Source organism: Eupeodes corollae, chromosome 2 (genome assembly GCF_945859685.1).
Source record: "Eupeodes corollae chromosome 2, idEupCoro1.1, whole genome shotgun sequence".
In the NCBI taxonomy this organism is placed as follows: Eukaryota; Metazoa; Arthropoda; class Insecta; order Diptera; family Syrphidae; genus Eupeodes; species Eupeodes corollae.
The window spans coordinates 99,741,865-99,760,361 of NC_079148.1; the positions used below are offsets into that span (position 1 = coordinate 99,741,865).

Genomic DNA, 18,497 nt, shown 5'->3' on the forward strand with positions numbered 1-18,497 from the left:
TTGCCCGATAACGTCCACTATTAGGTTCGAATGAGAAGCAACATTTTTACAGTATTTGATCCTCTTTTGAACCTCAGAGAACCTGAATTTTGGGGACGAAAAAAGGGCCAACATTTCTATTCGGGCAGCCATACTATCATAGCTAAGGCTCAATAATTTTTGTAACTAGACACCTATTCTTATTGTTTAGTTACTACTTCCAGTTAGTTAGTTTAGTTTTTAGCCATATTGTATTAATGGATCATTAAATCTAAATTTATAAAAAAATCTAAATTAGGATTTTTTTCACCCCAGTGTATTACATACACCTGAAAAGAAGTTGCTATGGGAAGACGCATTGTTATTATTGCTAATTGCAATTTTATTCTTAACCAATATTTAAATACCTAAAAAAGTCCTTAGCAAAAAGATTGAAACATTGATACACTATGGAAAAATCAGGCGGAGAAATTGAAATTGACGAATTTCTAAAATTTTTAAAAACTTCTTGTCATGTCAACGATTTAATACGAGATTCAAAAGAATCAAATTCAATTTCTATCGATTTCGATGAACTTGCTTCAAATCAAATCATAAAAAATCTTTGTGGACCTAACAAAGAGAGTATAGGCTCTGAAAATATAATAGATACTTCAACATCATTGACAATGACAACGGATATTAAATCAGAAAAATCGTTATTCGATTCTCGAAATGACCGTAAAGCTTTATCAAATTCTATTGCCTGTAAACAAAGATCAAATTTAAATGGACACAATAACGCTGAACCAGAGCAGAAGTCAAAGATTCATCCAAAGCTTAGTGAAAAATTAGACTATCTTATAAATGAGGGAGTCTTGGATTCAGTGCTCCCATTTGTTTGTCCTGTTGTGACAGCAAGAAATCTGTATCAAGGTGCCCAAAAGGAAAAAAATAGTAAAACGAAAGTAATAGAAAATAGCCAAGTTTCGGCTCCTACTCCGGCTCCCATTGTTCTCTCCAAGGCTTTAGCATCTGTAAATATTGATGGTGGTGATGGACCAAATTTTGAAGAATCAAAAGAACAAGCTCCACTTTCCCAGACATCAGTGGAAGAATGTGGAATAACAGTTGTGCAAAAAGATAGCAGAATGTCAAGACGAAAATCTTCAACAAGCACTCGATCGAATCTGAGCTTTGATAACAAGAAGCAAGAGTAAGTTGGTTTTTTCTTATCTTTTGTATAATATTCAAAAGGAAACACATTTTGTTTTCCAAATAAACCTTGAAAACTATCAACTATTCTTTTAGCGTTGAAGTTATTATACATGTGTGTGATGAAATAAAAGGCACTTTTCGGGACTTCACCTGCCCACAGAAACTTTTGGTTAGCAAAATGGGTTATTTCACTGACGTCACTGCTGGGCAGAAACTCGAAGATATGGATATTTCAGTACATTGTGACATTCAAATTTTCGAATGGCTTATGAAATGGATTAAGAAATCTCACGATCAAGACGATGCCCTGCCTCAGTTGGATGCTACAAATGTAGTACCAATTTTAGTTTCGGCCAGTTTTCTTCAAGTAAATTGTCATTTTGAAAAAAAAAAAATAAAATGTATACCAATCTACTTTTTTAGATGGAGCCACTCCTTTTAGATTGTTTGTCCTTTTGTCATGCTCGTCTTAGTGATGTTGTTCGTTCGTCAACTAATTTATCCTGTTTAAATGACTCAATAATAACTCGGTTAGCTGCTATGTTTACAAATTTGGAACTAGAAATGGTTAAGGATAAAAAGGAACGTGTTACACCACGACTATGGACTAAGCTAATACAAAGTCTTAGCGAACCAGAACCACAAGCCCTTCGGGGTCATTATTTTAGTTTGGCTGGATTATTTCGTTGCTCAAGGTAGTAGACACACACACACACATTTCTTTGCTTTATATTTTTAAACCAAAATATTTAAAAATCAGGTGTTCCAAATGTTTGACTCAGACAATGAGCTCTTACATCAGTTGTGTTCCATCAAACATTCGTCTTAATCGATGGGGACAACTGGTTAGCCAGCATACTCGAGACACGACATGGGATCTATCTAACTACGTAACGTCTTTATTCAAAGAACTTAAGTCCTGGCGCAAAGTCTATTGGAAACTTTGGGGACATTGTCATTTTCTTTACTGTTGTATTTGTGAAAGTCATTTCCCTGTTTATCAGGCATGAACAAATGAAAAACCGTCATCTTTTCCAAACCAATATTATGTATCAATTTATTTTAGATGACTTGGTGTCGTTTTCATCCGGAGGGTGCCCAATTTTTGGGACCTGTTACTGAAGGACGTGTCGCGGGTCCAGCAGGTCGATATCAATGCTGTGGCCAGCAAGCATTTCGATATGAAACACTTCCAGGACCAAATGTATATAATTTTGATGATTAATTGCTACTATTTGTGGCTAGTTTCAGTTATTTAAAGTTGTTCTTTTGGATTGACGTATTTAATTTATCATTTGTTTTCTTTTCAATTCTGATCTATTCGGTTCTATAAAATTTCCTTCAGAATGTTTTCCATCTTATGGGCGCTTTAAGATCCCGTCGATGTGGAAAATACGGAATGAAATTTTGTTTACGATTAGCCCTATATCTTCTAAAACCTGTTTTTTTCTTTCTTATACTAAAGGGATGTCAATTCCGGGAGCATAGTGTTCTTATTGAAAATGATCGGGATAGGGCTATTCTGACTTTGCTTCAAATTGCGTCAGAGGGAGGAAATTTATTTGAAAGTCCGCCCGCAAAATTACGTGAAGAAGTTTCAAGTAATCTTATGGAACCAAGATGGATTGGATTATGTTTGATGCCAACAAAATGTAGACCGGGACTCTTACCCATATTAAGCATAGAAGGTAAATAAATTAATTTGTTACAAGGTTGGTATTAACTGTTCACCGGAAGTTGTTTAGTTTTTCCTTAGATTAAAAGTTATGTTTGAATTGTTTATAGTTATGTTTTTATTTTCCAGTCTTAAATAGAGTAATAGTTGCTTAACGCCTTTATTGGTATGTGATTTTATTTAACAATAATAATTTGACTTTGTTTTACATTTTTCACAATATTAGAGCATTGGACAGTACCGTCAGCCCGCAAAAGAGAGTATTAGGTTAGGTTATAGTGGCTTTCCAAGATGGAAACGGACACACTTAGGCCAGTTTCACGGCCCATTGTGATACCACATGAATCCTAAGCTCAGTGCAATCAGCTTGAGTCCCTTACGAAACGTGAGAGGCTGATTATACCGATATGATTTAGATCGTTAAAGAAGAATTCTCCTATGTAATTCTTGCGTATTACCCGTGGCATGATGGTTAGTGCGTTGGACTGGCATGCAAGGGGTCTTGCCCTGCCTGTGCCACCTTAATTTAAAAAAATTAATTTTCGCGGGTACTACCTCTTGCGAAGAATTGACAAATCCTTCAAGAGTAATTCTTGTCATGAAAAAGTGCTTTCTCAAACTAGCCGTTCGGATTCGGACTAAAATTGTAGGTCCCCTCCATTCCTGACAACAGTACTCGCACACAGGAATGGTTGAGAGTTTTAAGTCACTAGGCCCTGGTTCACAACGGACTGTTGCGCCACCCCATTTGATTTGAATTCTTGCGTTTTCGAGCTAGAGCAGGGCATGTGCAGAGCAGATAAAGAACCGTTTCTTCCTCTTCCTCGTCCATACAGCTTCTGCAAAAGTAATTTGAGAATACGCCTAGTCTAGGGGCGTGCTTTCCTATTAGACAGTGTCCGGTTATGACACCTATTATCGAGCTTATATGCGATCTGCTTAGAGAGAGCAAGCACCTTGAACGTTTTAAATCCAGTGTTGGCCAGATGTTTTTTGTGACTTGACACGTGGTGATGTTGTTCCACCTGGTGCCTGCCCTCCTCACAGCGTCTTGCATTAGCAGCAGTTTACAAGTAGCGATTGGTATGCCAGTACTTGCCAAACGTGGTAGGATGGGCTGTACTGTACCGTTCCTGGCGAGTTCATCTGCCTTACAGTTAACTGGAATGTCACTATGGCCCGGCACCCAAAAAAAGGTGAATATTAAACTGTTGCGCCACCTCCATTAGAGATGATCGACAGTTATGGACTGTTATAGAGTTTGTAGAGACAGAGTCCAGAGATTCGATAGCGGCCTGGCTATCAGAGAAAATACGGATATCAGATGTTAATATCACGTTTTCTTTGAGCCAAGACAAGAATTCTTTTATCGCCAAAAGCTCCGCTTGGAACACGCTACAATGATCGGGAAGGCGGAATGAGAGACTTAATTTCAGTCGTTCAGAGTACACACCTCCACCAACCCCTTCTATTGTTTTTGACCCATCTGTGTAAAAATGGATTGACTCATCCTCCAAGAATGTCCTATCCTCACAAAAAGATCTGATAGGTATAGAAATCTGGAAGTTTCTGTCGAATTGTAGTTGGGGGATGGTGTAGTCTGTGTGCTTTGGAATTGATTCTAAGTACCTTAGAATTACGGAGTGGCCAATCTTGTTGTTAGTCTACTGCGACGAAGCATTGAGCCGAATAGCAGAGCTTGCAGCTATTTGTTTGCTAAATATGTCAAGAGGTGTAAGGTAGAGCAAGGTGTCCAGTGCCACAGACGGGGTGGTGCGAAGCGATCCGCTTATACATAGGCAGGCTGAACGTTGGACTTTATTTAACTTATCCCTGTTTAACCTTTCTCTAAAGCAGTCCACCATACTGCCACACCGTACGTTAAAATCGGTCTGATTACCGATGTGTACAGCCAATGCGTGATTCTGGGTTGTAAACCCCATTTATTACCAATAGCTTTTTTGCAGGAAAAGAGAGCTACAGTAGCTTTTTTGACTCTTTCCTGTACGTTGCGTTTCCAATTTAGTTTTTTGTCTAAGACAAGACCCAGGTATTTGGCCTCGTCTGAGAATTTTAATTGGATTCCTTTAATGTAAGGAGGGTTGACAAATGGAATTTTGTATCTCCTCGAAAATAAGACCAGATCGTTTTCGTGTGGGTTAACACCCAGTCCACACTGATCATCCCAAAGTATTAGTCTGTCCAAGGCATTTTGTAAGAGTTCTTTTAGGATATTAAGATGCTTCCCTGAAACTGCTATAGCAACGTCGTCCGCATAGGCTATCACTCTGAAACCCTCCGCATCCAGACTAGTTAGGATTTCATTCACCACTAGGTTCCAGAGGAGAGGGGATAGAACACCACCTTGCGAAGAGTATTATCTAAACAAAGTTTAAATTTACATATATTTTAAAAATAAAAAAGGCTTCATTGATTTAATTGAAATAAATTGAAAAGAGTGTAATCAATATCTTATGATTGAATTAAAAGTTAGTGTATACAAAATTAGAAAGCTTCATTCAGAATTTGGTTTCTATATCTTTGTGCAGTTAAGACAAAACTACTTAGAACATTCCAGTTTGATCCATTAAGCAGTTCGAGAGTTTCATTTTGGTTAAGAACGCTTTTTCCCCAATGCGCATAACGGATTGGTGACAAAACAGGGCAAATCCTTATGAAGTGGAGTACGTTTTCCACTGTTCTATGTGTTTTCTTTAGGGCCATATGGTCGGTAGTTTAACCGTATCAGCTCTCCTCTGGTTTTAAAGTTACTTGTCATGGAGATAGTTGTTTTCACCAAGGTTGTGCTGCAAGGCCTTATACAAATTACTAGATTCACTTCCTTCAGCTCTTTCCGTAAAGTTCTCTTAAATGTTGGCATCAATTCTTTGCAACAATATTTGGAAGGTCGGGTCCCAGTTTCTCCAATCGCTTTCCACTAGCTGAACATTATGTAGCAAATCCAAACGAGACCATTCTACGAAGAACTGTGACCTCTCTCGGAGCAGCGTCTCACAATGGAATTAGGTAGTCGATGATTTGGAAGCGCCAACACTTTTTTTTAATATAGTTTAGATGCATCTTCAGCGTGAAAATATATAGTTGCGGGACTCCGGTCTCTAAGTGCAGTATATACGTAGGACGTAGGTGTATGCTTACGGAGCTAGAATATCTTTTTGAGGAAATATCTTAAAAGCTTTTTAACCTCCTCGTACTTTAGAAATCCCCACACTTGTCCAGCATAGCATAAGATCGACCTCATCACCGTCTCGAAAAGTTTATATTTTTTATTTAATGCTGCATATTTTTTTCCCAGCACTCCCTTCCAGTTGCAGTTGATGGCTTGTTTCGATTCTATTAGTTTTGCCTGCAGGTTCTTGAATGAAAGATTTGGGGTAATTATAACTCCAAGGTACTTATACTCCTTAACAAAATCCAGTGCAACATTATTCCAGGTCCATCTCTCTTCTCTGGCGTATCTACCAGATCCATTTCGAAATATCAAAATTTTTGATTTGTCGGTATTGACTGCGAGGTTCAGAGGTCGCAATATATTTTAAGCTTATTTATCATCATTTGCAGCATTTGAGGTGATTCCGCTAAAATTAAAATATCATCTGCATACATAAGCGCTTTGATGTTGATACCAGAAAACATTATTCCTCTGGGAAGAGCCGATGTGATGTCATCTAAAAAAATAGAGAACAGGAGTGGGCTTAGGAGGCATCCTTGCTTGACTCCAGTCGATGTTTTAAACCAATTAAAACCAATGTTTTCATAGAGCCGTCTTAGTACTGTCAACATTTTATGGGAAATTCCAAGGCAGCTAAGCTTGTAAAAAAGGGCGTCTCTATGGATTGAATCAAAAGCCGGTTTGATAACAACGAAAAATGCGTACAGCTTTTTTCTCTTGTCTAGATAAGATCTAGCAATGCAGGTTAGGGTGCAAATATGATAAATAGTAGAGTATTCTTTCCTGAAGCCTGCTTGGAATTCGCTGAGTAGTTTGTTTTGTTGTGTCCAGTTCAAAAGTCGGTCAAGAATAACTCCGGTGAAGATTTTCCTTATGGTGTTGATAAACGATATACCTCGATAGTTAATAGGGTCATTTACGTCACCTTTTTTGAATAAAGGGAAAATGATGGTTTTTCGGAAGCTTTCGGGAATAACACCGTCGTTAAATATATACTTCAAAGCAGTCGTTAGTTTTTCAAAAAAGTTTTCGGTGGCGTTTATGAAAAATTCATATGGGACTCGGTCCTCACCTGGTATCTATGTATTAATTCGATGACTTCTTGCGTAGAAAAATGTTGGGTTTGGATTTGTCCTTGAGCTTAGAAGATTTTCGAAGTGATCAGCTAAAACATTCATGTTTATTTCGAGACTCCAAAAAGACCTGCTGTCCCTAACCTCTGATAATTTTCGTATAAGCTGTAACGCCTTTGTTATAAAATATGAAAAGCGAAAATTAATCGTTTAACTCAAAACGAAAAATTCTTCAAGCTATTTATTTTTATATTCGCTTCAAAAGGCAAAAATATGACAAAAGTAAAATTGCTCTACTTGAACTCCATCGGAATCCACCTTGGATTTCCTAAACGTTCACTTTGAGTTGAATGTACGTTTCTTTTTTAATTCATATAAAAGTAGTACTCGTGGTTAGTGCGTTGGACTGTCATGCCAGAGGTATTGGCTTAAAACTGTAGGTCCCGTCTATCCCCAACAACAGTACTCGCACGCAGGAATAGTTAAGAGTTGTAAGTCACTAGTTCTCAACGGACCATTGCGCCATCCAATTTATTAAAAGGTCTAAAAGAACTAAACTAATCGAAATGAACATAATTTTTCAGAAAACAACACAAAATTGTCACGTAGACTACGTCTAGGAGTTTCACACTTTGCCGAATCAAGTAGTGAAACTGACACAAGCAACACACCAGAGAGATCAAAACAATTTGCACCACGCTACTTTTCCACCAGCAGTGACGGTTGTGAATCAGAAAGTAGCAGTTTAAAAAGAGTTTGTAGAAGACGAACCAAAAGGTATGTTCGGATTTTATTGGAAAATATTTGAGCTTGCTAAAAAAACATCTCAAACATCATAGGCAACCAGAATTATCTGGAAGATACTGGTCAGGAGAATTATCAGCCAGAAGCAATCAAGACCATCAGAGAGAGTTCGAAGAGAAAATTATGAAACAAGTGACTGCAGCTGTTGGTAAAAAGACAGGCAGCGATAACAATACGAATCAAGGTAGTTTCACAAATTGTGGAACTTACATTCGACTTGAAGCAGAATGGAAAGATCAGTTAAAACAAAAACACACAAATAAACAAAAATTTAAATAGATTCAAGTAATTTGACGAAAACAAAAATAAACTTCATTAAAGTAAAGTAATATTTTAGGGAGAATAATATTTTAAATAAAATCAAATAATTTTTGTTTATTATTTTTTTTTCTCATTTAATTTACAAATTTTGATTCGCAAACAATTGCTCTCCGAACATTTTGTTTACAAAAAAATTACTGTTTTGCCTGTTTTAATACATTTTAATAAATTGAAGAGTTAAAATTGTTTTCTCTAAAAAAAACACAAAAATAAACTAAATGCGTTTTTGTATACATATTTTTGTTTTAATTATATTTTAAATGTGCTTGGAAATGTTAGCACATAAATACTCTATTTTTACTTGCAGAAAGAATAAAATCACTTTACAGCCTTTTTTGTTTAAATCGGACCGTTCTATTAGTCAGTGTGTTTGTCACTGTTTTTTTGTTTTACTTTGTTTGTTTCGGTAATTACTGCATTTTCTAAAAAAGGTACTATGGGTTTTTTTTAGCTGAAAATTTTAAATAAAATATTGAATAACACTTTTCGGTTTCACCTCAACAATAACGATAACATTTAAAAAAATCAATTTAGGGGTATTAAAAAAACAAAAACAAAAAAAATTGGTTTAGCAAATAAGATGGTAAATTAATTAATTATTTTAATAAATAACAGGATTTTCTTTTTAAGTTCCTGTTTTGTTTTTTATTTTTTTTTTGTTTTTGAAGAGAATGGAGTTGTTCGAGTTCTATTTAAAGTCATTTTTTACGTTGAACATGATGAGTTATTTTAAGAACTTCGTTTGTCGAGCTATCTGAATAAGTATTCAGTTGCTTTTTCTAGATCCCAGTTTTCTTTTGATAATACAGCTCGGGCATCGTGTTCGTCTATACCCATGTCTTTGAGACGCTGGATTTTAGCATCAATATCAGTAAATTTATGAGGACCTTTATAAAAGTGAACACTTGTTTAATATTTAAAGATAACAATATTATTATGAAATTAAATTTTACCTCCGGCATACGCATTTGTCCAATGCCTTGCAGTGATTTCAAAAAGAGGGTGATTTTCTTTATATTGTGAAGCTACAACTGCATCTTGGGGATCATCGGGTTCAGCCGCAGCCAATAGTGCTTGCAATGAAAGTAAAACCGTCCGTAGGGTCATCGCTGCCGCCCTAGTTTCATGTAAGAATAAGTCGGTTACGATGATTTAAGTAAATATGATCAATACATTTAATGTTCAATATAAATAGAATTAAAAACGTGTAAGGACGTTGTCCCCGAATCAGCCTGATCTCTGGACTTTAGGTCGTCTTTTAATGGATTTTTCAATTCTGTCTAAGATCGATATAGCATACCCCTCTGGTTTTTTGTTTCCTATCAAGAAAATGCTAATCGTTCTTGTGTTCTTTAAATTAACAAGTTCTAGATTCGTAAGGAACCAACAAACATGTCTATCCTGGGATAAATTCAGTTATAAATATCAAACACCCTGAGATAAAAACGATGCAAAACAATGGTTTAACTCGAAAAAACTGCCTTATCATTAATTCTACGGCCAACGACCTATACTGGTGTGTTTTCTATTGATATTTTTGAAAGATTGCAGGGTCAGACGAAATTTTTGTATATAAAACCTATAGCACTATCGTCGTGATTTTTTACGGGGGTCACACTAAGTGGTACGGCGACATTAGCTATTGAAGTTTTCTTTTCAGTAACTTTATATATAAAACTTCCAACGCCAAAATGAGGCTACGTGTAGCATTACAGAAAACAGCTTCATAATAATACTATAGTCTTTATATACAAAGACGAAACAAGGCACTTGAAGGTTAGACAACTTTTTAGTATCTGATCTGTTCAGCTGCCAAAAACTTGCTTTACAATTAAGGGGGTCATCCCATGTGAAGGGTTCAAAAAAACGATTTTTTTATAAATTGCTAGTTTAATATGTCTAGAATACGGTAGTAAAGGGATTTTTCAAAGTTCGAAGTCGTTTTAAAGATACAGCAGGTCCATGGAAAAATATGGGGTAAAGTATTTTACGGCGATGGTGACAATAAAACTTACAAAGGGATCCTAGTTTTCATCTTTAATGAAGGTTTTGAAGGTAATTTGAAAATAATGTCGGTTATGGGATGCCCTATAGGCCGCGAGAAACGTGATGAAAACCTAATCTCACGTTCAGAGCGGCACGTAAGTGAGCCAGAATTGATTCAAGAGCTGAATAATCTGCTTTAAAAGTGTTTCAAGAAGAAGAGGAAGGAATACTGTATAGACCAGGCATCGGCGATTGAAAGGTAAGTTTATATTTTCATAGTTAAGAGGACTTGAAACTTTAAACGACTTTTTCTCAAAACTGTGTTTTTCAAACTTTCCTCCATCGTATCTCAAAAAGGCTTGACCGAATGACTTTAAATTTGATGCGTTGGATTTAGCACATGTAAACTCATGAAATTCCAAAAATTTCGATTTTTGTATAGCAAAAAACAAAAAAAAAAAAAAATTCATGACTTTTTTTAAATGTCTCCCAAAAGTCTAATTTTCGATATATTCATTTGATGATAGTTCACTCCATGCATTAAGGCTCACAGATTAAAACTTTTTCCTTTTTTGTTTTAGATAAGCTAATCAGCCAGAATCGTGGAGGAAGTGCTAGCCTATTTTTTCGAGGTGGAGTCGTTCACACTGGTGTAACTCGTGTTCTTTACATTTTTTTTAATTCATATTTTATGTTTATATATATATTATAATAAACTTAATAAAGTTGTATCTATTTACTGGTCGTAAAAAAAATCCTAAAAATTCCTTAAAATACAGGCCGTCACATGGGATGACCCCCTTAAGGAAACTTTATTTGAAAGTTGAGTGGAAAGTTAGTTTAAGAAAAATCTCCCTAACTATCAAGTCAAGTTTACTTATGTCAAAATGCTAGCTGATAATGTTTTTTATATAATTTATTTATTTTCTGCACAATTTCTTTAAATGTTTTGTGTAAAAAGGTTCCTTGTTAAATTGGAAAAGGAATAAGTAATATTTCTTTCCAAAACAAAATCCAGAAGTGTGGAAGTGGAAGTTAGAGGAAAGTGAAGTAAAAGCTCTGTGTTTGAACTTTATTACATTTGAAAAAGTAACTAGTTGCCTTGGTTTAAGTTGCCTACGTTTTTAAGAATGCAGTTGGCTGCAAAATGAAGTCCCTTATGTTGTCTAAACCTGCCCTCTGCTTCGGTTACTTTTATTTTAAGATTAAACAAATGTCTGTTAGAAGTTTTCTGTAAAATAGCGATATTGACCCTAAAGCATTCCTGTATTGTTTTGGCTTTGTTTGCATCTTGTCTCTATTAAGAAATTACTGGAACAATAGTTTTCGTTTGATAAGATGATGTAGCATATAAGTTGTATCTTTGTTTGCTTCCTAATTAGCATGCAAATGGTTCAAGTGAATTGATCTAATTCTCTGGACAATATCTCTTTTTTTCCAAAGGGCTAGGAGCCGGTAATAGCTCCCAGTATAATTTTTTCCTTTTTTGAACATTTTAAATCTTCATATTTAGCAAAAGATAAATGCAATAAGATTTGAAGCAAAACTGTCTTCCTAAATACATTTTAAAAATGTTAATAATAAAACTTGATTTTCACTGAACAGGTGACTTCAAAATGCCAAAAGAAATTCTATTTTGTTTTACTGATTATAACATTATAGTTTTTTACTGTTACCTGCTTCAGTAAAAAATTACTGATGAAATCAAGTAATCAACATCAAAAAGCAGATGCGAAGATCCTGGTTATTTAATGCCTTAAGTTTACAGACATATACAGTCCCTGGCCTTTAGATTTAAATTATTTTGTATGCAGATTATAAACTTTTTCCTAAATTTGTATAGAAATAAAGCAACAGACTAATAGATTTTTTTAAAATTAAGCATTTCAATATTTTTTTGAACCTCCCTTTACCCAATTCTGCGCGGGATACTGTCAATGCATGATTTGACTGTTTCCTGCATTTGTGGGTGAATTACTTCCACACGTGAATTTCTCTTTCAATAAGTGACCACAGCTTTATTTACTTCCTTCTTCATTAGCTCCCACAAGTTTTCAAATGGGTTCATATCAGGGCTGTTTCCCGGCAAGTCCAACAGATGGATGTCTTCTTCCCTCAAATAAGTTTTTATGGACCGGGTTGTGTGGCATGGAGCTTCATCTTGCATACAAATGCAGCGCGTCTAATAATACAGCCAGGGACTTTGTACTGACTGCTATAGACCCTCACTAATAAAACATTTCAGATCCCTCCTGTTTCAATATTTACTGATGTATTTTACTAATAGCTAAAACAGGCCTCTTAGTGGGGTTTGTTCCCGTACTACACTTTTTAGCCTGTTATCTACTCTTAAACTCGAATCTATTTCCGTACCAATCGAACACAACTATTTCGATTCCTTTAGCGTAACAATCCAAATTTTCAAAATGAAATTACAACCAAATTGCAAAAATATAAAAATTTATCAATTATTCTTACCAGTTGTCTTTCAATATATCCAGACATATAGCTCCGGTCACTGAAGATATGTTGGGATGCCAGATTTTTGTTATAAATCGAACCTTTAAAAAGACAATAAGCAATACAAAATATTAATATAATTTAGAAACGATTTTTTCTTACTTATTTATTACCATTAATGATAAAACGAAAAAAGAAAACAAGAACATATCATAGAATTAAGCTTGCAACAACTTTTTAAAACCACCATTTTGTGTTTCTATCAGACAAAGGTGTAAACAAAAATCTATCCTCTTAATACTTTATTTAAAATTAAAATGACCCCACTCTTTTGCCTAGACGATAAAGTTAAATTAAATTAAACCATGATTTACTGAAAACTCAACTAACGAATCCAGAGCACCTTGTGGTTTTGATAAAACAAAAACGTTAATTGGGCTTATCGTTCTTTTTATATATTCGAATTGTAATCACCACTAATGATAACTTTGGCTTAATGAAGCCTGCCTTAAAACAAGCTATTTGTACCAAGACGTAAAGTCAAATTATTTATTTTAAAAAGTCAACTATTTTCCCCATAAGTATTCGGCCATCGACCAGTTTTGATACACTTTAAAACACTGTCAATGAACAGACGTCTTTAAGAAATAAAAACTCGTTTTTTTAAGTAAGAAAATAAATTACCAAACTTAAGAGCTTTGATGGATTTTTAATTTGTAATGATGAGGCTTAATTTTCTGGATGTTGTTCTTGTCTTTTGCGTTATTTTTTTTGTTTCTTTAAATAAATGAAATATCTGTAGAACTTTTAAAATAGTGCACAAATAAACTTTCACAAAAATACTGGGTACTTTTTGGAGTACAACTTTGGAAGTCGTTTATTAAGTAAAAAAGTGTATGACATGTTAATTTTGCACCTGTTTCATATGCAATGCACAATTTTATTAAAAGAATTGAACGTTAAATATTCAGAGACAAAAAGGCGGTTGTAAAAGTTATTTTTGGTTGCATTATTTATTTTCTTAACTGACCCAGCAATGTCGGTTGAAAATTGCAAACTTAAGGACAGTCTTACATTTGAAGAAAATAAGCTGACGAGTTGGCTAGCCAAAGGTTAGCAATTAATAGTTCACTTGGACAAATTATTATCATCATTTTTAGTGCTAGAATAGCACAGACCTTCATTGCAATAATTATATTCCAGTATGTGGCCTATAAAAGAACAACAGTAAAGATGATCGTTTCTCACAATGCCCAAAGCCAGAGCTGAAGGGAACAATATGAAAAGGACACAATCATTAATTTTGACCAGAATGATACTGAATCCGAAGCGGAGTCAGACAAGGCTGTATTCTGTCGCCAATATTGTTTTTGTTGGTGATAAGCTATGTACTGCACTCAGCGCTGTCAGGTAGCGGAGGGATCCAATGGACTTTGACATCCTATTTTAAGCACTTGGATTACGCGGGCTATGTTTGCTTACTCTCTCATAGGATCATGGATCTCCATCGAATGACAACAAGTGTGGAGAGAGAAGCAGAAGTTGTGCTCAAAATTAATTCCGGCAAAACAAAAATGACCAGCCTCAAAACCCGACCATCCTCTCAAATAAAAAATTTCTCGCAACCGGTGGAAAAAATAGAGAGCTTTCAATACCTTGGAACATCTTTTTCATCGAAGGCGGAACCGAACAAGACGTCATCTGCCGCAACAGCAAAGGGCGTTCGTTGCTGTCAAAAATTTGGAGGAATAAGTCTATCAGCTTAAGAACTAAGCTACGACTAAGCTAAGGATTTTCTCACCAAACCGTATTTTAAATGAGGTCCTTCATAGAAGGACAGGTCTGGAACATATAGAATCTATGGCACGAAGACGTAAGTAGCAATGGATTGAACATACGCTTCGAAAAGGTGACGACTGCATTGCAGACCAAGCAATGCAGTGGAATCCGCTCACACAAGAAGGAAGAAGAGCTGGACGACCGAGAAGCACATGACGCAGGACAGTCAAGGCGGAATCAGCGTCCCTACGCAAGAATTGGTGGGAGCTGAAAGACATCTCCGGAAACTTTACTCGATGGCGCGTATTCGTAGTAGAGGCCCTATGCCCCTTAGGGGGATCCCAACGGACTTAACAGGTCTGAGGACCTAAGTAAGTAAGTAGAATGATAATGTTATCCTCTTTTAAAATAATTCTGTAGCGATCTTAAGAAATTAAAAAAAAATCAAAGACTTGATTTTTTATATAAGCGAGCTCTAAAGACGTCTGGCTGGGCGCTGTAAAACTAAAACAGTTTGGAAAACCTAATTCTTGGCGCTTACAAAAATAAGATCACTTCTTGGTGTATTAAATCAAGGATTTTCATTGGTTTAAGTCATAATTGAAGCCTTAATAGGTTATTTAATACAGTTATGGACAGACAAATAGCACAGTCAAGACTTTTTTTTGTAACAGCATAGTTTATTTCTTAATTAACAACTTTAACATTTACATTACTTTATAGAAAATTTAGATTAGAATATAAGATGATTAAGAAATAAAATTTAAACTAAACTTCTGGGGATTAAATTGAAAAAAAAACCAAATCTTGATTGTAATGACATTATTTCTGCACACACATACAAATCTAATAAAAATCAAAGGTTTAAAAATTAAAACTTTTCTTTTATACAGTCTTTCTATTTACCTAGTTAATACTTTGTGGACCGGCCACGATTTTTCAAAGTAACTTGGCATCTTCTTGGTAAACTCTCCGCTAATTTCCTACATTTGCTCTGGGTAATAGAGGACCAAGCTTCCTGAATTCCGGTCCAAAGTTCTTTCGAATTTTTGAATTTTTTTTTTGCCCAGTCTTAACTTTAATATCATTCCACAAGTTTTCAATTGGGTTAAGATCAGTATTTTGCGCATGCCAGCTTAAAACTTCAATATTTTCGTGGGTAAACCAATGATGTAGTACCCGTGGCATGATGGTTAGTGCGTTGGACTGTCATGCCAGAGGTCTTGGGTTCGATCCCTGCCTATGCCATCTTAAGTCTTTTCACGGGTACTGCCTCTTGCGAGGAATTGACAAATTCTCCAAGAGTAACTCTTGTCATGAAAAAGTGCTTTCTCAAATTTGTCGTTCGGATTCGGCATATAAACTGCAGGTCCCCTCCATTCCTGACAACATTACTCGCACACAGAAATGGTTGAGAGTTGTAAGTCACTAGGCCCTAGTTTTCAACGCACCGTTGCGCCACCTAATTTATTTATTTATAAGCCAATCCTTGACCACCTTGGGTGAATGTTTCGGATCATTGTCATGCATCAAAATCCAGTTGACTGGCATTGACTCGAACGCGAATGGTTCCATTGGGTTTTTCAATATGTTAAGGTATGCAAACTTATCCTTCCGTCCATCTATTCTCACCACTGGACACAGCCCATGCCAAGAAAAAGCACCACAGACCATCACACTTCCTCCACTATGTTTCACTGTTTTTAAAGTATATTTTGAGTTGTAAGCCTGACCTTCTAGGCGATAAACCAACGTTTTTCCATCTGATCCCATGCGGTGACACTTTGTGTCATCACTCCATAGCACTCTTTTCCAAAATTTTAGGTCTTTGTTCAGATGGGTTTTGGCAAATGCCAAACGAGCCTTAATATTTTTTTTTTTTTCAAAGTAAAGTTCTTTTTTTTGCTAACGCATCCATATAATTTCGTAATGATGCGGGAGGATTTAAAAGGATTTTGCAGTTGTATTATCGTACACAATAAAAAAAAACAACTTTCGCCTACGAAGTTCGATAAACAAATGAAAAGTTACAATTTAACTTACAACTATGCTATTTCTCTGTCCACTATTAATGTACAGTCTAATGTTCTAAGCTACCAACAACAAAAGGCTTAAGTGATAACGGTTTAAATATGACTCTTTTTTGTCGTGTTAGTTGCGGTAAGCAACTTAAACACAAAAAATTGCAATGATCATTCAATGATCATTTTTTGAAAAATTAACCATCTGTAAAATGTAAAGACCATTAGGCAATATTTTGATTTTTATGAAATTCTATCAAAATACTTTTTTAAAAATTGTTAGGCCATATGAAATGTAACAGAATCTATGACAAATTCTTCTGTTTCCTAAATAAATAAACCGTCCAATATAGGTATAGCTAAAGTGTCCCCTTTTTTACTTATCAAGTCCACGGAATTAGTGGTTCTTAGTCCACCCATCATTAATAACTTATTTTTCTCTCAAACCAACCAACAACAAGTGTAAACGCACCTCAACGTCTTGTTAGTTAATTTTTTTTTAAATAAAAATATGTACTTATGTATTAGAAGTATAACAAATTATTACCTTGGGCGGATTAAATGGATAAGTCTCGGGTACTTTAATCTCAAGAATAAATTTCCCACCCTCATAGGGTGTATCTGGCGGTCCAGCGATTTCTCCCTTCAGCTGTGTCCAATCGTCGTGAATCAATTCGATTTTAATTGAACACTGAACGATCTGCAAAAATAAACAAAATGCAATGTTACAAGAAAAACAAAAAAAAACTATATTTTGTTTACAAATAAAATTCACAACATAAAAATCAACAACCAAAAGTGTTTTAAATTTCTTATCGACAAAACTTTGCAGTGTCAGGTCAGAGTGTAATTAGATTTGCTATAAAAATAAAAGCAACATCAGCAGCAGTAGCAGCAGCTGAAGAAAATATACGTCCGTCTTCTGTTGTACAAAATATGAGCATTATTTTCCTCACATATTGATTTATTCTAAATTTAGAATTGCCACAATTTTCTTTAAAAGAATTTGAGCAAAAACAAAGTTCTAGCTATAGTTTATAAAAAAAAATCAAGATCAACTGCTGCTAGTAACAAAAATTGGAAATTATTGTACAATAACTGTTGTGGCAATGAATTGCAAGTCGAGTGACACAGTGACCGCCGATACTGGTTCCGGAGAGCGCAGCAATTCGGGCAAGTACCCAGTTTCGAATCTAATCAAGGCGTTTTATCAATTCTTATTTGTTTAATGTTTACGTAAATCCTCTGTTCTCTGTAGTGATGGTCAATGTTGTGTCCAAAAATTAGGAAATGCAACTTTAAGGTTAAAATGATTTAGCCGCATTTCATTTATTTCTGATTGTTGTGCAAGTTTTTTGGTTTTGATGTTATGGTTAATTGAAGAAATATGTTATCAATTTCGATGATTGATTTAACTGAAAATTATATTGGCATTTGTAACATAATTTACCTCATCGCTTCGCATAACTTCTTTGAACTCCCTTTTGATGCGGGATACTGCCATATCAGCCATTCTGGTTAATTTTTGTCGATGATTGTTCCTAAGGTGAAACGATTTTATTTGATAAGAAAATGAAAACTGTTTAAATTGTGATTTAGATTTTCCAAAACATTAAACGTGAATTTCAAAATATTTAATTTTTTTTTTCAAATTAATGTTAATGAAGAGACGGGAACGGGATCACAAGGAAACAGTATTCACTTATTTATGCATAATGTTTCATTGTTGCGCGAAACGTCAAATTCTTTATGGAGATAGCAAAATAAATTATATTTATTTTAATTGCAATGAATTAAGATGTTGGGAATAATTTCCTTGCGATAATCAATCGAGAAAATACCTACTTTTTGTGTAAAATAAAACGGAACAATATAAGAAGTTATTTGTTAAATATTTTTTGGTAAAATTTTGCACAAATCTAGTGTTTTTTAACTATCTCTTTTTAACGTGACGGCAATACTAATTGTTGTCTCTCAACGACAGGGATGCCCAATGTAACTGTCAAATT

General features: G+C 35.0%; 3 protein-coding genes across 3 annotated transcripts in view; 2 read left to right on the plus strand and 1 right to left on the minus strand.

Moving 5' to 3' along the window:
• Positions 1-409: 409 nt before the first annotated feature.
• Positions 410-8,452, plus strand: LOC129948563 (SANT and BTB domain regulator of class switch recombination). The gene is made up of 8 exons (XM_056059665.1): positions 410-1,174; positions 1,270-1,543; positions 1,600-1,871; positions 1,937-2,180; positions 2,243-2,380; positions 2,642-2,864; positions 7,702-7,894; positions 7,957-8,452. The coding sequence occupies exons 1-8, from the start codon at positions 429-431 to the stop codon at positions 8,198-8,200; spliced, it is 2,334 nt and encodes a 777-aa protein (XP_055915640.1). The 5' UTR covers positions 410-428; the 3' UTR covers positions 8,201-8,452.
• A 187-nt stretch (positions 8,453-8,639) lies between these two features.
• LOC129948567 (ubiquitin-conjugating enzyme E2-22 kDa) lies at positions 8,640-18,482 on the minus strand. Its single transcript, XM_056059672.1, has 6 exons — positions 18,334-18,482; positions 17,939-18,029; positions 17,036-17,188; positions 12,707-12,789; positions 9,196-9,359; positions 8,640-9,129 (listed from the first exon to the last, which is right to left on the minus strand). Exons 2-6 carry the CDS (start codon positions 17,999-18,001, stop codon positions 8,993-8,995), a joined length of 600 nt encoding a protein of 199 aa, XP_055915647.1. The 5' UTR covers positions 18,002-18,029; positions 18,334-18,482; the 3' UTR covers positions 8,640-8,992.
• LOC129948565 (ribose-phosphate pyrophosphokinase 2) overlaps positions 17,647-18,497 on the plus strand; it is a 46,759-nt gene continuing 45,908 nt past the window's right edge. The window contains exon 1 of the mRNA XM_056059666.1: positions 17,647-17,661. The gene's annotated coding sequence lies outside the window, so the exon portion shown is untranslated. The remainder of the gene's footprint in view (positions 17,662-18,497) is intronic.